The sequence below is a fragment of the Nansenia antarctica genome, assembly GCF_963989245.1.
Source record: "Nansenia antarctica genome assembly, chromosome: 6".
NCBI lineage: Eukaryota > Metazoa > Chordata > Actinopteri > Argentiniformes > Microstomatidae > Nansenia > Nansenia antarctica.
This window is the reverse complement of record NC_137676.1, coordinates 13591525-13615004: the sequence shown is the minus strand read 5'-3', so window position 1 is coordinate 13615004 and position 23480 is coordinate 13591525. Positions and strand designations below refer to the sequence as shown.

The window sequence follows — 23480 nt, the reverse complement described above, 5'->3', positions numbered from 1 at the left end:
CCTGGTTACAGTTTGCTAGGTGGGCCTTCAGCCCAGACACACTGGAGTAGACAGCTTCACAGCTCTGGAAAGGAACAGAAAGAACCGTTCAGCAACTAAACGATGTCTGTCACATGAACTCCCTCACTGTTCAGAATTCATCATTCAATCAGAATTCAATTCCTAAGTAGTAACCTCTACGCTTTATTGATATTCTCTATGCTCAGTACATCTAGATAGATGTATATACTGTATAGGTATGTGTGCATGTGTATATATCAATATATATACAGTATATGTTTTATAATTATTATTTTATTATTTATTTATTCATTTATTTATTTAGCTTGTTACTATGAACAAATGCACTGAGTTGTCAACACTGTTTTTTCTTTACCTGTCATGCCAATAAAGCATTCACTACTTTGAATTGAATTGAATTGAATTGAATTGAATTGAATTGAATTGAATTGAATTGAAATTTCAGTTTGTGTTTACATGTAGTAAATCCATTGAATGAGGGAGTGTTGTTACTCTGTTGGTGCAGCAGATGAAACCCTTCTCCTTGACCTCGTTCTTCCAGGCCTCCAGCAGCTTGGGGCTGAACTTGGGAAGCCCAGGACGGGTGTAGTTTAGCTGGGGACAACACAGGAGTCACAGGCTCACAGTCTGGTCCACTTCACTGGGCATAACGTCTATCGTTATACATTTCTGTGTGAGTCTGCATGTGTGTGTGCGTGTGTGTGTGTGTGTGTGTGTGTGTGTGCGTGGGTGTGTGTGTGTGTGCACGCGTGTGTGTGTGCATGGGTGTGTAAGGGTCAGTGTCCTCAGGGCCACAGTAGTCTTTGATGCTGTGTTTGGTCTGGAAGTGTTTGTGTGTACGTGTGTGTGTGTGCATGTGTGTTTACTCTCTTCGTGTCTGGGATGAGGTAGAGGTTGTCTTTGATGTGGTACAGATGTGCAAGTGTGTGTGTTTGCCTGTGTGTGTGTGTGTTTTATTTTTTATCTCCTTCATGTCTGTCTTTGATGTAACATATGCTGTATTCAAGAATGTGTATCCTTACCCAAGAGTATGTATCTTTACCCAAGAAAGTGTAACTTTACCCAAGAGTATTTACAAGGGATGGGAATTGATAAGATGTTATTGATACCGATTCCATTATCAATTCTGCTTATCGGTTGATTATTTATCGATTCCCTTATCAATTCCTGCTAACTTTTCTGTGTGGAAAAAAAGTAGGCCTACACAGATTTTCAGCGTCAACGCAGCTGTTTTATTATCTTGAGTGTCTGAACATAGTGTATAATATCTGAACATAACCATAAATAAAATGAGCTTGAGCAGCTGGCTGCTGAAAACTGTCAGTGTTTTCTTCTTATGCAGTTAGCTGTTGACAAGCATAAACGGTTGTGCAATAAGCAGCAAGGACATCAAAAGACAAAGCTTAATAATAAACACATATTCGTGAATACATTCGTAAATACACTCGGGAAATCTGCTCTGGTTTCAACATCATAGAGCGCTCTGAAATCAGTTAATTTACGAATGGTCAGTTAAAAGTCTTTACAAACTAACTGTTAACATGCCAGACACCAACAATACCATTACCATCACTTATCATCACTATTATCATCACAATTTTACGTTAACGTGTTAACATTAACGTTGAGGTTAGCTAGCTTTCTGTTGCTAACTTTAGAGATGTTGACAGTAGATACTCATTAACTATCGCTTCCATTTTCTTCATCTTTTAAAATTCATTCAAATGAATGTTAATTCATACCATGTATAAACATGATTATTACCTGTTGTGTTACAAGTAAATGAATGTTACAGTGATGGGTTTGAAGAAAGAACGGGCTGAATGCAAGAAAATTGTCAGACCTGATTCCTTAGAGATTATGCTCTCCCCTTGGTGAAGTACTGAAAGCGCCACAAAACCAACCAGTGGTCAAAAATATATTACATCCGTACTAATAAGGACTGCCATTTGATTTGATATCTATGGTTCAGACGCTCTGACAACTATCAGCGCATATGCAAAACATGCCGGCATCTCAGATGTTATTGATACCGATGGATCGGAAAATTTGTTACCGGTTCTCAATTGGAACCGGTTCTCGATTCCCATCCCCAATCTCTACCCAAGAGTGTGTATCTTGACCCAGGAGTGTGTATTCTTACCCAAGAGTGTGTATCCTGACCCAGGAGTGTGTTCTTACCCGCTTACTGTCTGGTACCAGGTCATCTTTGATGCGGCGCTTGGTTCCCCAGTCCTTGGCCAGCTCGTCCTCTGCGATCTCCTGCAGGTGGAACACCGCCACCTGGGCCGACCGGCGCCGGACTCTCCCGCTGGGGGTCCGCTCAAAGTCCTCCCCTAGCCCCTCTCTCTCCCCCGTCCCCCCTCTCTCCTTCTCCCTCCCTTCCTTCTCTTTCTCCTTGCCCCTCCCCGCAGGCCTCTCCTGCCACTCCTCTTTTCTCTCTGTGTGACTCCCTCCCTCCCTCCTTCCCCCTACCGGAGCCTCCTCTGTGGTCACCTGGAAGAGACGGAGAGACAGACATGGTCAACACCCAATGAGGAGGGGCTTTATAGAAAAGTGAACCAATGATGATGATCGTTACAAAAAAACTCAGCATGAAAGGCATCAAGTCTATGAGAACGGTTCCCCTCTTCATTGCCTACCCTGTCTCTGCCAGTGGTGTTGCTGTTTGTGTTGTTGTTGGTGTTGTTGTTGTTGGTGGTGGTGGTGGTGGTGGAGGTGGCAGCGGGGGTGGAGGTGGCTGCGCCCGGGTGTTCCGTGCGGAGGTGGTAATCTCTGCCAGCCTTGGAGCGGTACGTCTTCCCACAGTGCTGACACAGGAACACAGGCTTCTCCTCCTCAGACAGCTCTCTGCCACACCGCTTCTGGTGGTACTGGTACCCCATCAGACTGGAGAAGTGGGCTGAGCAGCCCTGTACGTGTGTGTGTGTGCGCGCGCGTGTGTGTGTGTGCGTGTGTGCATGTGTATGTGCACATGTGTGTGTGTGTGTGTGTGTGTAGGTGAATGCGTATGTGCGTGTGCGCACGATTGTGCATGTGTGTGTGTGTGGTGTGCACACAGGGGAAAAATGAGAAAAAATGACAAATACAAATCAGATTGGAAATCAGGTTAGTGGAGCACAGCATGACGTTTATGGAACATAATCACCACATCTGGTCAATATTTCGGCGGTTGCTGGGATGAAAAAAAAGGACTGAAAATCAGGGGAAACATTGAACATTAACGAGCATGAAGAAAGGTTATTCTAAGAGGCTGTTTTTTCAGGCACTCTGTGTCTGTCTCTTTCCCTCTCCGTCTTTCCCTCTCTCCCGCTCTTTGCACTGTAGTGTGAGTAATTGGAAACAGAGTGTTGATGTGGGCTTGGGCAACGTGACAAGAACGAGGGAGATGGAAGGAGAGACAGAGAGAGGTAGGGAGAGTGAGGGAGACAGAAAGGAAGGAGGGAGGGAACGAGAGATGGAAGGGCGTGCAGGGAGAGGGACAGAGAGATACCGCAGGGGTGTGTACTGTAAACGGGGAAATAGACAAGAGAACAGAGTAACAGAGAAAGAAAGAAAGAGAGGAGATGGAAAACCGGATGAAAGAGGAGGGATAGAGGACATGTTGTCGATATAAAAGAGAGAGAGAGAAATGAGAGATGGGGGATAAAGAGAGAGGCAGGGCACAGGGAAGAGAGAGAGAGAGAGAGGGAGCAGGGGAGAGAGAGAGAGGGAGGGAGCAGGGTAGAGAGAGACAGGGAGGGAGCTGGGTAGAGAGAGACAGGGAGGGAGCAGGGGAGAGAGAGAGGGAGGGAGCAGGAGAGAGAGAGAGAGAGGGAGAGAGCAGGGTAGAGAGAGACAGGGAGGGAGCAGGGGAGAGATAGAGAGAGAGGGAGGGAGGGAGCAGGGGAGAGAGAGAGAGAGAGGGAGGGAGCAGGGGAGAGAGAGACAGGGAGGGAGCAGAGGAGAGAGAGAGAGCAGGGGAGAGAGAGGGAGGGAGCAGAGGAGAGAGAGAGGGAGGGAGCAGGGGAGAGAGACAGGGAGGGAGCAGAGGAGAGAGAGAGGGAGGGAGCAGGGGAGAGAGAGAGGGAGGGAGCAGGGGAGAGAGAGGGAGGGAGCAGAGGAGAGAGAGAGAGAGGGAGGGAGCAGGGGAGAGAGAGGGAGGGAGCAGAGGAGAGAGAGGGAGGGAGCAGGGGAGAGAGAGAGAGCAGGGGAGAGAGAGAGAGGGAGAGAGAGTACATACCTCACTAGGACACTTGATTCGTCCCATCTGTTTCAGCACTCTGCGCAGTCTCTCTCTCTCCTCCTGCCCGTCCCCCGTTTGGCCTTCACTCCCCGAGGGCTGAGGGGGGAACACACAGAGTGTCGCACACCAGCGTGTCCCCTCAAAACACCTCCCCCCTCTCAACACACACAAAAAAACACCCAGAGCCGAAAAAAATGTGTTTTCCATCTCCCTAGCTCCCGCGCTGCCAGAATCATTAAACGGTTTCATGGCGAAGCTGTTACTCAAGGCATGTTTATGACAACTGTCGGGCTAATGTTTTTTCGCTGAGATATTTATCAGTGCCAAGACACATCTCTAATAAGACCAACAGCTGACAGGGCAATGAGAGAGAGGAGAGGAGATGAGAGGACAGAGGAGAAAGGGGGGGGGGGGGGATAGTGGTGGTGGTGAGGGCCTAAGGCTGCCATCTCAAGGTCTAAGAATGTGTCTGCTATATCGTCGACATTGGTTTTCCTCTTATCGGAATAGTGCAGATGAAGGAGAGGAGGAGAGGAATCCACTTCAGACTATGAAGATGTTCCTGTAATGTGCGAGGGAGGGAGGGAGGGAGGGATGAGAGGGGGGTGAGAGGCTGGCTCAGAGGAATTACATCTCTCAGTCCCTCACCAAATCATGCCACGCTCACGCACCCACAGGCTAGAGAACAGATCCAACCAGATGCCTCCGATTTACCAGGGAGAGGATGATATCAACACATTATTTTCAGAAATCGATAGAGAGAGAGAAAGAGAGAGGGAGAGAGAGAGTGAGAGACAGAGAGAAAGACAGAGAGAGAGAAAGAGAGAGAAAGAGAGAGAGAGAGAAAAAGTATGGTATCTTTAAATACATTTTAAAAAGGCCTCCTCCAGCGATCTCCCGGTAAGAGAAAAGGTGAAAATCCGCTAAATAAAAACATGGAGTGTGACAGTTCAGTTGTAGCAGCGGCAGCAAGGTCAACCTCAGCAGGTCACCTCCGTCTCCCTGTCATCATGCTGCTGTGTTCTCCCATGATGCACTGGGGCTCGGCCATGTGACCAGAGGACACACTCTGGGCCCAGATTAGCAACAACACCAGAGTGGAAGCCAGTACAGAGTACACACTCCCAAACAAACACACACACACACTCCCAAACACAAACAACACTAAACACACTAAAACGCACTCTCTCTCTCTCCTCTCAGTGCACAGTGAGAATACAACAACACATCAGAGAGTAGGAGAGAAAGAATGTTTACAAAATGGCAGCGAGCAGCTTGTTCATCCTGGCTGAGAACAGGGCACTGGCCAGAAAAAAGAAACACATGAATAATAAGTGACTGATTTTGAAGAGTTACAAGAAATTGTGGAATGTCTTTGGCAGATCTCACAGCCAATAATGGTCTTTACACACACTCTACCCTCTCCTTTGAATGGTATGGGTCACTGCCAATACAGCCAGAGGTAGGTAGGGTTGGACTGAAGACAAATGTCCCAGACTGTTTCACTCCACTCCTACAGAAGGCATCAATGATCTACAGCTTTTAAAAATCAACTAAGGTCACGAGGAGGAATAAGATACACACACACACACACACACACACACACACAGACATGCAAGTACACACACACACACACACACACACACACACACACACACACACACACACACACACAAAGAGAGTATTTAGGGCATCCACCGTTCATTAATTCTTAATGACTCTTTTGAGATGGAAGCTGTGAATTATTCAACAAATTTCATTGGAGTACTATTCCTCTAATGCATGAGCACCACCTTAATATCTTAATGAACCACTCCGCTGTTGGACTTAACACAGCACCAGAATGGAAGACAAAGGATTTCAAGGCAAGCGTATCAATCAAAGGTGTCAAAAACCCCACAATACCAGAAATGCAGTATTGTATTTCTACTTTGTATCTGGAGTCGTAACAGTTGAAAGCATTGTGTTAACCCTGTCATGCCTTGTATGAATGAATTGCCTGTCCATTCATGATACTGTGCCTCTTTACCCAGATAGCAGTATGGTACACAGTACACACACACACACACACACACAGACACAGACACAGACACAGACACAGACACAGACACAGACACACACACACACACACACACACACACACACACACACACACACACACACTCCCTCCCGCCCTCCTTAGAAACCCAGAGCTGTTTCTAAAGGCAGAGAACAGGCACAAGCCCTAACCCTAACCCTAACCCTAACCCTAACTCTAACCTTAAACCAGACACAAGCCCAGATTGATCAGCATTGAAAACCTAAACTGACACTCTCAGATTTAGGGTCTGGTGTCCACGAGTGCGCACATTGGTCAGTCCTGGTCACGTGTGCACACGCTTGTGTGTGCGTGTGTTTGTGTGTGTACCTTGCTGCTGTGCTCGGCCATGGTGTGGTAGTTGAGGCCGGCCTTGGACCTGAACTGTTTCTGGCACTGCTGGCACTTCAGGGCATCCTGGAGCTGCAGGGATCAAAGGGGTCAGAGGTCAAACCAATGGTAAATTGGGCTGCACTTATATAGCGCCTTATTCCAATCCGCTTTACAATGGCCTCTCATTCACACACACATTCACACACAAATGTCAGCAAGCTACCATGCAAGGTGCCGGCTCATTGGGAGCAATTTGGGGTTCAGTCAGTGTCTTGCCCAAGGACACCTCGACACGTAGACAGCAGGAGCCAGGGATCGACCCACCGACCTAGACGTCAGCTCTAGAGTCATGTCTACGGAAAAAACTATCCATGTCCCACTTTACTGTTCCCCTGCATGATCTTTACTTCAGCCGGGTCACGCAACGATGCCTCAACCCTAATAACCTCTGTTATCCCCTGACAGAAAAACACCATTGTCCAAATGTTGTTTTATCACTCGAAAAACGGACAAATGAAGAGCGAGAACCGCGAGAGAATCCCTTTTCATAAGGGAGGCGCCGCATGCCAATATCGATCTAGAGGAGCAGGGAAGTGTTTTCCCAGTGAATGACCCCGGCGGTAATGTGGTGACTCTATCACTGCTTAATGGCAGGCGTGCCGCTTTTATAGAGTCTCACAGCCAGCGCTCCATAAAAACAGGATCTCCATTAGAGCCCAGCCTTGTGACCTAAAGGGCCAATCAAAGGGGGGGAGGGGGGGGGGGGGTGCGTCCCCATGCTCTACGGTGACTCCCCCTTGTCATGTCCTTGATGGATGTGAGAGGAAATGAACATGTGAAAGGTCATTCCTGTCAGGAAGCCCTCTCCGTATCCTCCTCCTCCTCCCCGCCCCGGGCTTTCACACGACAGCGTCTGAACAGAGGAGACGAGAGGGAGAGAGAGACGCCACTTCAGACCGTCGGGATGATGAACCCACGCGGTATCCATCCTCCAGCTCTCCAGCGATCGATGCTCTCCCGTCTAATGGCTCCCCAGGCCCCCGCGCTGCTTGGCTTAGGGGTCCTCGGAGAGAGGAGTCTTAATTGCAAGCCTGACTCATTCCCTTCCCCCGAGGGCTTCGGCGGTGTGAATGTGCGGCGTGGGTGACAACACACTCGGGGTGTGCGAGAGAGGGTTTCGTTTCAGACAGGAGTGACGACAGAGGATGAGGCAGACCAAAAACAAGCAGCACTGGTAACACAGCGGGTGAGGACATAGTAGTGAATGACAGAAGTTAGGCTGGATTATCATGCCACAGGAATTTGATTAGACTGCGCTGGAAATCTATCCCCTCGGCGATACCATCCTACTGCCTGACAAACAGTATGATTGGATCGTGGGGGCAGAGCAGTTGACGCACAGACACAATTCTTGGAGAGAGCTGGGATCAAAACCAGATGTGACAGCGCACACCCAGTCAATAATTATGTGAAACATGTGAACATGTGGAATATAATTTACAGCGGGTGTCAAGTTATTGAGGGGGGCGAGTGAGGTACATCGACGGCGAGTCCGGAAACACTATTCATGATTTATAGAAATGAAAGACAGATGTCATCGCTAAAGAATGGTGATGAATGGTGACGCATGATTATGAATGGTGATGATGAATGGTTATGAGGGGTTATGAATGGTTACGCGCCTTTAACTGTGTGTTTTCAAATGAACGAGGAACCTAAACCTTCTTCCGACAGGAAACCGGATTTAACTCGTTCAGTGCCGAGGGTGAACAAAGTCGCGCAAGCTGTCAACGTCCTAGAGTGCCACGGGTGACTTCATTAACCACAAAATGCATCAATGGTGATGCTTCGTTTTGTGGTGTAGTGTTGTTGCTAGGTAAACACCACATAGAACACTTGGCAGTCTAGGTGGTGAGTGTTCCAGAATGCTTCGGCAGTTGGTGTGAGACCATGTCCCTGCAGCTCATTGGTCGGCTCACCTTCTGACAGATCTCCATGTGCTTCTTCAGGCCGGCCACGGTCTTCCTGGTGACCATGGAACAGGTGGGACACACCACCTCGCCCCGCTCCGAGATGGTATGGTGCCACTGGGCATCCACTGGTGCACCTGGACAGAGGGGTGGGGGTGGGGGGGTGTCCATTAATATTTACTTGTATTGAACCTTTATTCATCCAGGTTAGACTCATGAAGAGAAGAACATGTCTTTTTCAAGAGAGACCTGATGTGCACCCTTGTAGCCTAATCAAAGGCCAATTTTCTTCACTCTCAACTTTGGATCCCCCCACTAACAATGAAGTACATGATATAATAATGAACCTAAAGAATTCTGCCCATGGTCACGATGGTATCAAAACCAGTCTTATTAAAGAAACTGTTGACTATATTATCCATCCCTTAACTCATATCCTTTCTTTATCCCTACAAACTGGCATCGTCCCTCAGGAATTCAAAATCGCCAAAGTTATACCAATCTATAAATCAGGCGACTCAAAGGACTTCGGCAACTACCGTCCTATCTGTTCTGCCCTGTTTATCAAAAATCCTGGAGAAACTGGTCTACACAAGAATCTCTAAGCACCTAACAGAACAACATCCTGTACAACCATCAGTATGGATTCCGTAAGAAATACTCCACTGAGCATGCACTACTGCAACTTGTCAACACTATTTCTACAGCACTGGATGATAACAAATTTGCTCTTGGTGTCTTTCTAGACTTAAGCAAAGCCTTTGATACTGTTAACCACAACATTCTTATCTCCAAGCTTAATAGATATGGTGTGCAAGGTATTGCTCTTAAATGGTTTATCAACTATCTGGATAACAGAGAACAATTTGTTTCCTCCAACGGCTGCTCATCGAAGAAATCAAGAATTATTTCTGGGGTTCCACAAGGTTCAATCTTGGGCCCGTTACTATTCTTATTTTACATCAATGACTTGTCTATGTCTTGCAAAAACCTTCTCCCCTTATTATTCGCTGACGATACCAACCTTATAGCTGTACATGAAGACTTCAAGTCTTTGATTGAATGTGTAAATGATGAATTATCAATTGCCTCTAACTGGTTCCAACTGAATAAATTAACCCTCAATGTAAAAAAATGTAATTTCATGATCTTTTGCAACAAAAACAAGTGCTACTCCAAAGATGACGCTAAAATATCAATCAATGGAACCATCATTATTCAAGTTCAACATACTAAATTCCTAGGTGTCATTGTTGACGAAGGTTTAAACTGGAATAATCACATCGATCAGGTGTGCAAGACATCCATGAAGATGCTTGGTATAATGAGAAGGGTCTGCCCCCTGATCCACTCCTCTGCTCACTTAACCTTGTACTATAGCTTCTTATTTCCTTACATCAACTACTGTAATATAGTCTGGGCTGCTACTTATCCTTCATACCTCAACAAATTACTTGTTATCCAGAAGAGGTTCCTTAGGATGATCTCTCACTCTAACAGATTCGAACCATCTGCACCTCTATTTAGGAAATATTCATTATTACCCATTAATAAACTGAATATTTTTCAAACATGCTTATTCATAAACAAATTCATCAACAACAAGCAAGATCTTCCTTCTACTTTCCATAGTTTCTTTATTTTCTCATCTGACATCCACTCTTATCCAACAAGATTCAATAATGACCTCCACTTACCTTTCTGTCGAACTTCTAGCCACCAATTTAACATTTGTTATAGAGGTCCGAGAATCTGGAACACCTTCAGCTCGCCATTGAGATCAACACCTCGATCGGGTTTCAAAAAGCAACTGAAAAAATATCTAATCTTGTTATAAGCTGTTTATTTTATATTGTAGTGCTTTTCCCGTTGAAAGGTGGGCTAGATGGAAATCTATGTTTATTTTTTTACTAATCTTACTATCCTTGTATCTATTTTCATATTTTTTTTTTTTTTTTTTTTTGTCTTGTGTGTTTGTATGTGCTATCCTACCTTTCTGCCCGATGGATATGATTTTGTTTGTGGTTTCTTTTCTCCTATTGACGTGCAGTAAGTGTCCCTTGATTTTTATTTGAAACAATGATATTGACGTGGAGTGGAACTCTGTACAAGCCTTCTGGGCTTCGTTCCCTCCTTGCACAATTTCTTGTGTGCTAAATAAATAAACTAAAACTAAACTATACCGGGTATATACTCATATAGTAGTGATACTCATACCGCAAAGGCTTTCATACGGACACACATAGGCGGGAAACAGAAGTTTCTTTCGTATTCAAGCTAGTTTGGAAGTACACACAAGTTCACCACTAGACCAGAGGAGATATAGAGTGCTAGTGTACCAGAGCTGGGGGGTGGAGGGTCTCTCCTTGGGGCCTGGGAGGAGGTCTTCCTCTGGGGCTCCTCGCTGTGCGGACCCCCCTCTGCCCTCTTCACACGCCCGGCCTTCAGCTTCTCCTCCACCTTGTTCATACCTGACACGCACGCACGCATGCACACACACATGCACACACACACACACACACACACACACACACAGACCATACACACACACACACACACATACACACACAAACACACACACACACATAAACATAAACATGTACAGTGTGAGTGGGTGTGTGAGAGTGGGTGTGTGAGAGGAGTCAGGCTCAGTAGGAGGTCAAAGTTCACTTTAGAGAGGCTCAAAGACGACCTAGAGGAGCAGAGTTATGTAGCGTGCTCCAGAACTAACACCAGTACTGCTGCTTCCACACGGTTCATTAAATGCTGCTTCCACGCTCCAGGTGCTAAAGCACGGGGCGGAAAATGAGGCTGGATATAGCAGAAACCCAGGGAGGGAAAGAGAGAGAGGGAGAGAGAGAGGGAGAGAGTGAGGGAGAGAGAGGAAGAAACAGAGTGAGAGAATGTGTGTGTGTGAGAGAGAGAGAGAGAGAGAGCGAGAGAGAGTGAGAGAGACAGAGAGAGAGAGAGAGCAAGAGAGAAGAAAGAGAGAGAGAGGGGGATGGGGGAGAGAGATAGAGAGAAGGGGGATGGGAGGGAGAGAGAGAGAGACAGAGGGAGAGAGGAGCGGGTGGGGGGGGGAGAGGGAGAGAGACAAACAGACAGAGAGAGAAAGAGAGACAGAAATATATATATATATATAAATATATACATACTATATATATACATATATGTATATATATATATATATATATATATATACATGTATATATATGTAGAGAGAGAGAGAGAGAGAGAGAGAGAGGGAGAGAGAGAAACAGTGCTGAACTGTGCTGAGTAAGAAACAGAGAGAGAGACTGTGTGTGTGTGAGAGAGAGAGAGTGAGAGAGACAGAGAGAGAGAGCGAGAGAGAAGAAAGAGAGAGAAGGGGGGATGGGGGAGAGAGATAGAGAGAATGGGGATGGGAGGGAGAGAGAAAGATAGAGGGAGGGAGAGGGAGAGAGGAGCGGGTGGGGGGGGGAGAGAGACAGAGAGACAAACAGACAGAGAGAAAGAGAGAGACAGAAATATATATATAAATATAAAATATATATATATATACATATATATATATATATATATATAGAGAGAGATAGAGAGATAGAGAGAGAGAGAGAGATAGAGAGAGAGAGAGGGGGAGGGAGAGAAACAGTGCTGAACTGTGCTGAGTAAGAGGGACACAAAAAGGGAGAAGTTGACGCTGAGCAATAAAAGGCGAAACACTGACGAAGAGAAAATGAGAGGGGGAGTGAGAGTGTGTAAGCGAGAGGAGGAGAGTTCTCTCTCTGTGATGGATGTACTGTGTGAGTCATAGAGACCGCGTGCGGGCGTGCATCTGTGCGTGTGTGTGTGTGTCTGTGTGTCTGAATCTTCAGTGACTCACCACTTTAACACTCAGGGAGGGCCAGTACCCCTGAACTTCAGCACGGCAGGTTAACACAGTCAGATACAGTCGTTCCCCAAATTCAGAATAACAAGTAGCATCGTGCGATGATGCCGTTGCTTGTTTAGCTTTTTTGCCGATGTGGCAATAAAACAAGGGATACGGTTAGATGTAGAGAGAAAGGGATGAGGAGAGGTGTGTGTGTGGGGGGGGGGGGGTTGATGGATTTACCTTTTAATCCAAACGTCCCAGAGATGGAGGGCTGTTCCCCGGTGAACTTCTTAGGAGTTTTCTGCTTCCGTCCTGGCTCAAGAGGAAGAACAGAGAGCGAGGAGCTGGTCAAAACACACAGTCACTTTACTGTGGTAACCCTGGTCAAAACACACAGTTGACTGTGGTAACCCTGGTCAAAACACACAGTTGACTGTGGTAACCCTGGTCAAAACACACAGTTGACTGTGGTAACCCTGGTCAAAACACACAGTTGACTGTGGTAACCCTGGTCAAAACACACAGCCTCTTTACTGTGGTAACCCTGGTTAAACACAGCCTCGTTACTGTGGTAACCCTGGTTAAATAGTCACTTTACTGTGGTAACCCTGGTTAAACAGTCACTTTACTGTGGTAACCCTGGTTAAAAAGTCACTTTACTGTGGTAACTCTGGTTAAACAGTCACTTTACTGTGGTAACTCTGGTTAAACACAGCCTCTTTAATGTGATAACTCTGGTTAAACACAACCACTTTCTGCTGTAATTCTGGTTAAACACAGGGACTTTGGCACAGGGGGTAAAGTAGTGTTTAGTGTAGTGCAGGTGTAGTCATGTGTAGAGCAGTGTTCTAGTATAGTACAGTACAGTACAGTATAGTACAGTATAGTACAGTATAGTCCAGGTGTAGCCAGGGGTAGAGCAGTGTTGTAGTATAGTACGGCATAATTATTATCAATATCCTATCAGCAGCCTATACTTCCTGAGGAGACTGAAGAAAGCCCAGCTGTCTCCCAGGATTCTGTGCAACGTGTGGTGAAAACCGCCCAGCGCATCATCTATACCGAACTCCCTACCATCGAGTCCCTCCAAGCAGATGGGTGTTGGCAGAGGGAGGTAAGCATCATTAAGGACACCTCGCACCCCAGCCACGGTGTGTTTGATCCCCTACCATCCAAAAGACGTGAAGTATAGGATTCCCAGGTCTCGTAACAGCAGGCTCCAGAACAGCTTCTTCCACACAGCTGTCACTCTGATGGACTGTCCCCTCAACAATCCCCCCCATTTTCCATATTAGTCTCTTTTATTATACCACAACTGCACATAATATTATTATATTATTTCCATCCATCTCTTGAATATACCTACTACATACTGTACTTACCATTTCAATAACACAACTATTTTGTCTACACTACCATGTCGTTGCACTATATCACTATTTGCACTTCTGGTTAGATGCTAAACTGCATTTTGTTGTCTGGTACTTGTACTCAGCAATGACAATACAGTTTAATCTAATCTAATCTAATCTAATCTAAACCACAAAAAAGCCTTAAAATCCTCCAATGCTGGTCTTTTAATCGTGCCCAAAGTACTCCACACACAAAGTGGGGAAGCTGCTTCTATGTATTATGCACCAAAACTGTTGAATGCCGTGCCCATGTATGTACAGTGGGGGAAATAAGTATTGAACACATCAACATTTTGTCCAGTAAATGTATTTCCAATGAGCCTATTCAAGTGAAATTTGCACCAGACTTTGGTATTAACTCAAACAATTTATTTTTGTATTTAACATATGTAAATAGTTATGTGTAATAAAGTGGAATGAAACAGTAAAAAAGTATTGAACACACTAACTGAAATGAATTCAATACTTAATGGAGAAGCCTTTGTTCGTAATGACAGCTTCAAGGCCCTTCAGCTTCAAGGCCCTTTCTGTATGAAGTAACTAATCACTCCAAGTATTCAGGTGTGATTTTGGTCCATTCCTCTACACAGATTGTCTTTAAATCTTGAAGATTGTGGTGGGCCCTCTTGTGAATCTGGATTTTCAGATGCTTCCACAAATGTTCAAGTCAGGTGATTGACTGGGCCATTCCAACAAGTTGATTTTCGTTCTCTGAAACTAATTGCGAGTTTCCTTTGCTGTATGCTTTGGATCGTTGTCCTGCTGGAAGGTCCACCCATGTCTCATCCTCAGCTCTCTGTACATGGCTCCATTGTTCCTTCAATGATATGAAGTCTGCCAGTACCACAAGAGGAGAAACAACCCCACACGATGATACTTCCACCTCCAAACTTCACTGTTGGTATAGTGTTATTCGGGTGATGTGCAGTGCCATTTCTCCTCCAAACATGGTGTGTTGTGTGACAGCCAAAAAGTTAAACTTTGGTCTCATCTGACCCGAGTACATGCTCCCAGTAGTTCACTGGCTTGTCCAGATGTTGTTTGGCAAACCTTAAACAAGCTTCAACATGTCTTTTTTTCAGTAGTGGAGTCTTGCGGGCTGAGTGTGCACAGAGGCCATGGCGGTAGAGTGTCCTTACTGTCCTTTCTGTCACAGTTGTACCTACTGCCTCCAAGTCTTTCTGGAGCTCTTTCCTAGTGGTCCTTGGCTCTTTGACTACTCTTCCTTCTATCCTTCTGACTCCCTGATCAGAAATCTTGCGAGGAGCTCCTGTGCTTGGCCAGTTGATGGTGGAGTGATGTTGCTTCCACTTACGGTTAATGCCCCCAATGGTGCTTACTGGAAGATTCAGAAGTTGTGAAATACATCTGTAGCCAATTCCATTTTCATGTTTTGCAACAATCTGGTTGCGAAGGTCTTGAGACAGCTATTTGCTTTTACTCATCATTAGATCGTTGTGTGGCAAAAAAAAACACTTTTATAGCCCATCAATATATTCTAACCCAGCTGTCATTAATTAGCACAGATTGGAGGTAGAGTTGCCTCCTAATTAGTTATGGTTTCCAGCTGGTTCCTTGCCTTTCCTTGCTGTGGTGTACTGCTTTTTCTTAAGTGTGTTCAGTACTTTTTTCCCGTTTCATTCCACTTCATTACACATTACTTTATTTACATATGGACTTGATTGTTTCGATTTTTTGTCTGGATTGTTTGAGTTAATACCAAAGTCTGGTGCAAACTTCACTTGAATAGGCTCATTGGAAATACATTTACTGTACAAAATGTTGATACTTCAACTTGTCAATACTTATTAATACTTGTCAATACGTATTTCCCCCACTGTATATCAAACAGGCAGGCTCTGTGGACATAGAAAAAAAGAGTTTAAAACATACCTTTACTGGAAGGCTTTTAGCTAACCCATTTTTAGCTTGTGCTTTCTTCCCTAAATAACGTTTTATTTTATTTATTAAATGTATTTCTACTAATTTGTTTTAATTTATTTTAACATATGCTGTTGTAATTATTTGTTCTTGTTTTAATGCTTCAAATCTAAAGCACGTTGAGCTGCATTTTATGTATGAAAGGTGCTACACAAAAGTGTATTATTATTATTATTATTATTATTATTATTATTATTATTGTAGTACAGTATAGTCCAGGTGTAAAGCAGTGTTCTAGTATAGCCCAGTATAGTCCAGGTGTAATCAGGTGTAGAGCAGTGTTCTACTATAGTACGGTATAGTACAGGTGTAATCAGGTGTAGAGTAGTGTTCTAGTGTAGTACAGTATAGTCCAGGTGTAATCAGGTGTAGAGTAGTGTTCTAGTGTAGTACAGTATAGTCCAGGTGTAATCAGGTGGAGAGTAGTGTTCTACTATAGTGTAGTACAGTATAGTCCAGGTGTAGTCAGGTGTAGAGTAGTGTTCTAGTATAGTGTAGTACAGTATAGTCCAGGTGTAATCAGGTGTAGAGTAGTGTTCTAGTGTAGTACAGTATAGTACAGGTGTAATCAGGTGTAGAGTAGTGTTCTAGTGTAGTACAGTATAGTCCAGGTGTAGTCAGGTGTAGAGTAGTGTTCTAGTATAGTGTAGTACAGTATAGTCCAGGTGTAATCAGGTGTAGAGTAGTGTTCTAGTGTAGTACAGTATAGTCCAGGTGTAATCAGGTGTAGAGTAGTGTTCTACTATAGTGTAGTACAGTATAGTCCAGGTGTAATCAGGTGTAGAGTAGTGTTCTAGTGTAGTACAGTATAGTACAGGTGTAATCAGGTGTAGAGTAGTGTTCTAATATAGTGTAGTACAGTATAGTCCAGGTGTAATCAGGTGTAGAGTAGTGTTCTAGTGTAGTACAGTATAGTCCAGGTGTAATCAGGTGTAGAGTAGTGTTCTACTATAGTGTAGTACAGTATAGTACAGGTGTAATCAGGTGTAGAGTAGTGTTCTAGTGTAGTACAGTATAGTACAGGTGTAATCAGGTGTAGAGTAGTGTTCTAATATAGTGTAGTACAGTATAGTACAGGTGTAATCAGGTGTAGAGTAGTGTTCTAGTGTAGTGTAGTACAGTATAGTCCAGGTGTAGTACAGGTGTAGCTTGTCATCTTACTGTGCCTGGTCCTCTCAGGGTCTTCTTCGTCGTGGTAGGGGGGGGTGGGGCTGCCCCCATCACTCTCGCTGCCCCCCGGGGTGACGGGGGAGGAGTCAGACGAGCTGCCCTGGGACTGGGACTCCTGCTGAGGCTGCAGGGACAGCTGGGGGGGAGGGTGCTGTTTCCTCTCTGCCCTCTGGGGGGCGACCTCCCCGTTCTGGGAGGGGGAGGACACCTCGTGGGTCTTTTTGACTTTGAAGAAGACGGGCGACGGGGGACTGTTCTCCATCGGCCTGGAGGGAGAGACGTGTGGTTAGGAGGACATTTAGACACGGTTAACCCTGACCCTAACCCATGTGACTGGAGTAAGGTTTAACGTCAGGGCTTGGGATTAGAATTTTATCCTTGGTTAAAAAGAATCAGACTTCCATCCTTTTCTACCATGGCCAGGTAGTGACAATGTCTACACTAGGGGGCGTCTGCACTAGGGGTGCAACGGTTCTCGGTTTTATATTGAACTGTACAGTTTGCCTTCCACACCTTCCACGGTTCAATACACTAGTAAACCATGGCGGTTTTCGGTTTATGCTGCGTTTCATTCAAAGTCAGAGGTCGAGTTGGTTTGGAACGCAGTTGCTTCTTGTTCAAATGTTTATTCATGGCGAGCGGAGTTGAGAACATGGCAACAGTTTGCGGAAGGCCCGGATTGCTACAAATCTACGTTGTGGGGTCATTCATTCTGGTGTTGGCATCATACAACGATGAGGGAACAAAAACAGTGAACAGAAACGCGTGTCGCAGAAATGCTTCACGCGTGTCGTATATGCGCATAATATGCGACAGCTGTCATGGCTAAAGTGCATTTTTACTTTCATTTCTTCCTCTCCTATACCAGTCGTCAAGCCTAAGAGGCACTTTTACATTTGTGATGGCAGCTGGTGAAACCGTAAACCACTCGCGTGAAACGGCTATAAATACCTCTCAAACTTTTTCTTGCCAAAATCTCATATTTTCTGTTTTTTTCATAACACGCAACTTGAAGTTTGAAGTGCCCACTGAATGTAGTAAACAACAGTTTACGGATCACTAAATATGTATACTTTGTGGAATGGATTCATTGTTATTGTTTTCCGGAGGCTACTGGTAAGTGATACATGGCTTGTAAACATACTTTCATTTTAGTGTTCAAAAACCCTAACCCTAACCCATAAACTGTTGGATTTTTTTTTCTCAAAAACATGTACCGAAACCGAACCGAAACCGTGACCCAAAAACCGAGGTTCATACCGACCATGGGCCAACTGAACCGTTGCACCCCTAGTCTGCACCGAGAAACAAAAAAGAAAAGTTTTTTTTTTTTACATTAAATAAATGAAAAGATGATCATTTGTTTTGATTGAGCACATTTCAATAATGTGGAACAATTGTTCTATGTAAATCCAAAGGCCTTTTGTTTTAGGTGTGTTGGAGGGGGGGGGTCAATGAGGGTTACCTTTTCTTAGCGGTTCCTTTGACGGGGGTCTTCTGTAGTTTGGGCTCGGCTTTGGGCTCCATGTTAACCCGCTCCGGGTGGTTCCACAGCTTGTGCTTCTGAAGGCGGACCTTAGTGGCGAACACGGCCTCACAGTAGGGACAGCCGTGACTCAGCTTCTCTGCTAGGGTGGCCTGACAGAGGCAGGCAGAGGGTGTGTGTGTGTGTGTGTGTGTGTGTGTGTGTGTGTGTGTGTGTGTGAGTGTGTGTGTGTGTGTGTGTGTGTGTGTGTGTGTGTGTGTGTGTGTGTGTGTGTGTGTGTGTGAGGGAGAATATAAGGAACAGTTATACGTTTTTCAAAATCTTAGGAGAGGGCTTCCGATTTCCTTTCAAGTAATCAGAACGCAGGCAGACACCAATATTACATATTGCTAAAAACATGTTTACAGAAGCTGATCATTTCGTAGCTGTATCAAATGGCTCTTCAATAATGCTCTGCTGATGGAGCTGAGTCAGGAGTAAAGGGGTGAGGTTAGGGGTGAGGTGTGTGGTGAGGTTAGGGGTGAGATGAGGTTAAGGGTGAGGACAGGGGTGAGGTGAGGAGTGAGATGTGGGGTGAGGTGAGGTTAAGGGTGAGGACAGGGGTGAGGTGAGGAGTGAGATGTGGGGTGAGGTGAGGTGTGGGGTGAGGGTAGAGGTGAGGTCAGGGGTGAGTTGAGGAGTGAGATGTGGGGTGAGATCAGGGGTGAGGGGTGATGTGAGGTTAAGGGTGAGGACAGGGGTGAAGTGAGGAGTGAGGTTAGGGATGAGGTGAGGTGTGAGCACAGGAGTGAGGTCAGGGGTGAGGTGGGGAGTAAGAGTAAGGTTAGAGGTGAGGAGTGAGGTGAGGGGTGAGTTCAGGGGTGGGGTGGGGAGTAAGAGTAAGGTTAGGGGTGAGGTGAAGAGTGAAGTTAGGGGTGAGGTGAGGGACGAGGTTAGGGACGAGGTTAGGGGTGAGGTCAGGAGTGAGGTGGCGGTGTGTGTATCTCACCCCTTGGCAGCGCTGGTAGTGGTATTTGAGGCCATAGATGCTGGGGAACTCCAGCCAGCAGCCAGAACAAGGACACTTCACTCTGGAGCGCCGCTTAAACTCCTCCTTCCACTGCACCATCATATGGGCCTGAAGAGGGAGAGAGGGAGAGAGAGGATGACACACACACACACACACACACACACACACACACATACACATACACACACAAGCATACACACACACACACACACACACACACGCACGCACCTGCTCATGCACACTGGAAATCACTTTCATACAGCACAGCCATAACACACTTCCACTCAAACTGAAGCACACAGACGTCAGGGAGAGATACTCACAGGGATACTCCTCAGCTCATGCACTTCTGCTCGAGGTCTCCCTTTCTTCTTCCCCTCCCCTCCCTCCTTACACAGAGGACCTGAGAGAGAGAGAGAGAGAGAGAGAGAGAGAGAGAGAGAGAGAGAGAGAGGGAGGGGAAAGAGAGAGAGAGAGGGAGGGGAAAGAGAGAGAGAGAGAGAGAGGGAGGGGAAAGAGAGAGAGAGAGAGAGAGAGAGAGAGACAGAAAGAGAGATAATGATACCGGCTTATATTAGGTACCAGGCATGTACTGCGTATTCCACAGGTTCATTTCACTGGGACCACAGCCTCCACACTTTCCTTCAGAGGGGAAGCCGACACTTCTGGAACAAAGACGTTAGTCGACACATTAGTCAGGACGTTCGGCGGTGAGGCCACAGATTCTCACTGGCGTGTTTGCGTTCGGCCTGCTTAGCAACAGAGCAATGGAGACGGCAAAAAAAAAAAAAAAAGAACAGTGGCGGTGGCGGCGCAGCTGTGGCGGCGTTAAATAGTGTTCAGCTGTGCGTGTGTGAGTGTGTGAACGAGGGAGGGAGAGAGAGAGAGAGAAAGACAGAGAGAGAGAGAGAGAGAGAGAGAGAGAGAGAGAGAGAGAGAGAGAGAGAGAGAGAGAGAGAGAGGCAGTGTGGGTAAAGGCCATTCGCTAAGCCAAATAAATCACAGATAAATCACGACTGCCTACTGACACAGTACACAGAGGACACACAGCCTGGGCTGGAGAATCTCTCTCTCTCTCTGTGCCTCTACACCTTCTCTTTCTCTCTCTCTCTCTCTGTGCCCCTCTACCTTCTCTCTCTCTTTCTCTCTCTCTTGACCAGCTCCCTCTTTATCCCTTATCTCTCTCTCTTTACCAGCTCTGTCTTTATCGTCTCTCTCTCTCTCTCTCTCTCTCTCTCTCTCTCTCTCTCTCTCTCTCTCTCTCTCTCTCTTCACTCTCTCACCATCTCACAAGCACACTACTTCCTCACTCTCTCTTGCAGTCACACATTTCTTACTCACTCAGTCTTTCTCCCTCTCCATATCCCACTTAGTCTCTCTATCTCCCCCTCCCACTCGTTCCCCCTCTCCCTCCCTCTCTCTCTCCCTCCCCCTCTCTCTCTCCCTCTCTCTCTCTCTCTCCCTCCCTCCCTCTCTCCCTCTCTCTGGGTCAGGAGGGTATGCTGTCTCATTATTGCTCTCCTCTCAGCTACAATTAGAGCTGTGCTCTTCACTCTACTCTGTACCCATACCACCAATCTGAGGAGGAGAGGAGAGGAGAGGGGGAGGACAGGGGGCTAAGTAGGGGGCCATAGGGGAGGACAGAGGGGGGAGGACAAAAGGGTGAGGACAGAGTGGTGAGGAGAGGGTTGAGGAGGGGGGAGGACAGAGAGAGGGGTGAGGGACAGAGAGAGGGGCGGGGAGGGGGAGGACAGACAGACAGAGGGGTGGGGAGGGGGGAGGACAGAAAGGATAGGGGGAAGACAGAGTGGTGAGGAGGGGAGAGTGGTGAGGAGGGGGAGGACAGAGAGAGGGGTGAGGACAGAGAGAGGGGTAGGGAGGGGGGAGGACAGAGAGAAGGGTGGGGAGGGAGAGGACAGACAGAGAGAGGGGTGGGTAGGGGAGGACAGACAGAGGGGTGGGGAGGACGGGGCAGAGAGAGTGGTGGGGAGGAGGAGGACAGACAGACAGGGGGGTGGGAGGGAGGGGGGCAGAGAGAGGGGTGAGGAGGGGGGGACAGAGAGAGGGGTGAGGAGGGGGGGGACAGAGAGAGGGGTGGGGAGGGGGGGGACAGACAGACAGGGGGGTGGGAGGGGGGACAGAGAGAGGGGTGAGGAGGGGGGGGACAGAGAGAGGGGTGAGGAGAGGGGGGGACAGAGAGAGGGGTGAGGAGGGGGGGACAGAGAGAGGGGTGAGGAGGGGGGGGGGACAGAGAGAGGGGTGAGGAGGGGGGGGGACAGAGAGAGGGGTGAAGGGGACACAGTGTGTTACATTCAGTCAGGTCCTGGTGAATGTTAGGCCTTTCACACCGCCAAGGAACCATGCCGGTTCATGATCCCGAACCTAGTCTGGAACCGGCCGGCGCATTCAGACCCAAAATAAATGGATTCGGAGCCTGAAAAGTTGGTTTCGCAGCGCGAACCAAAAACTAGAACCGTGACGTCGTCAGTGGGTGTGTCATATTCTAGGCTGTGAAGACTAGCAAGAAGGATGGAGACAAAATGTAATCTAATATAAAAAAAAATATGCGCGCACACGCACAAACGCAAACTTTGCCAACCATTTCTATTCCAGTAACGGAGCAGCTGGCTAGTAAGAGAACGTGTTTAGAAAGTTTATTTTGTTTGTTTTCATAGAAAATAGTGTTTATTTCAGATACTGTAGTGGAAGATATTATCCTCATTTCCAGTGAAGTAGCTGCCATCTAGTTGTGACATTTTTGTTTATCCCGCCCCTTCGTCACCAAACGTTGATGACGCTGATGGTTCCGGTTACGCTGGTATGAACGCGGGCTGGTTCGCCAGACAGCACCAAGGTTTGGAGGTTCCAGAACGGGAACGGGCATGGTTCCTTGGCGGTGTGAAAGCCCTATGTCAGATAGAGAACTGTGACTCTACTGTAGGATCAACACTGATCTCAGATCAGGATTAGACCAGGGTTAGAGGATTTGGACAATAAATAAATTGACTTTTATGTCCTCATTAATCGTATAAAACGCTCTCACGCAAGGAGAGGGATTTCTCTCAGCCCTGTACCCCTCTCAGCAAACATGTCTGAGAAGGCCTACACACACACACACACACACACACACACACACACACACACACACACACAGAGGCTCTCACACCGGCTGAGCTATATGAACATTGAAGTCATAGTCGTAATGTTGAATACACACACAGATGTGGGCACGTCCACAGACACACACACACACGTACTGTACACACACGCGCACACACACACACACACACACACACACACACACACACACACACACATACACACACACACACACACACACACAAACTGAAGTACAGACAGTGTGTTTGTGTGTGTGTGTCAGTCTTTCTGTGTGTGTGTGTGTGTGTGTGTGTGTGTGTGTGTGTGTTGAGTGTTAGTATTCTCCAGGCAGGAGCCTGTCCGTGTATGATGTGTGTCAGTAGCAGTCGGAGCTCTGGTTCAGTCAGAGGGAGCAGCTCTGGTGCTGGGGAGGAAATTGAGCGTGCATTTTAATTCCTGTCTTGGAAAATAAAGGTCTCCTGAAAAAAGGCATAATTAATGAATTCTGCTCTTGGGTAAGATATGTTCCCGTTGCTATGGGAATAAGACCCACTTGTCTCTGTGCAACCACAATCCGGTCTCTTTCCAGCACAACGCACACACACACACACACACACACACACACACACACACACACACACACACACACACTCACACTCATGCACAAACACACACACACACATACACACACACACAAACATAGAATACACACATATACAAATACATATGGACACAGAAATACAACAATAGACCGCTGCACACACACACACAGACACACACACATACACACACACACACACACACACACTATAAACGTACACTCACTATTTTTATCTTATCTCTAACAATTGTAGAACCTACAGTATGCAAAGTCGCACAGACAA

At 46.5% G+C, this 23480-nt stretch overlaps 1 protein-coding gene across 1 annotated transcript in view; it reads right to left on the bottom strand.

Annotated features, from left to right (window-relative positions):
• Positions 1 to 23480, bottom strand: part of znf512b (zinc finger protein 512B) — a 36457-nt gene that overhangs the window by 1578 nt on the left and 11399 nt on the right. The window contains exons 3-15 of the mRNA XM_080534062.1: positions 19821 to 19900; positions 19477 to 19605; positions 18468 to 18640; positions 16994 to 17268; positions 12720 to 12791; positions 10966 to 11097; positions 8636 to 8763; positions 6654 to 6746; positions 4244 to 4342; positions 2664 to 2933; positions 2203 to 2517; positions 514 to 615; positions 2 to 64 (exon numbers count right to left, since the gene is read on the bottom strand). Coding sequence (XP_080390188.1) covers positions 2 to 64; positions 514 to 615; positions 2203 to 2517; positions 2664 to 2933; positions 4244 to 4342; positions 6654 to 6746; positions 8636 to 8763; positions 10966 to 11097; positions 12720 to 12791; positions 16994 to 17268; positions 18468 to 18640; positions 19477 to 19605; positions 19821 to 19900 — 1931 coding nt within the window. The remainder of the gene's footprint in view (position 1; positions 65 to 513; positions 616 to 2202; positions 2518 to 2663; positions 2934 to 4243; positions 4343 to 6653; positions 6747 to 8635; positions 8764 to 10965; positions 11098 to 12719; positions 12792 to 16993; positions 17269 to 18467; positions 18641 to 19476; positions 19606 to 19820; positions 19901 to 23480) is intronic.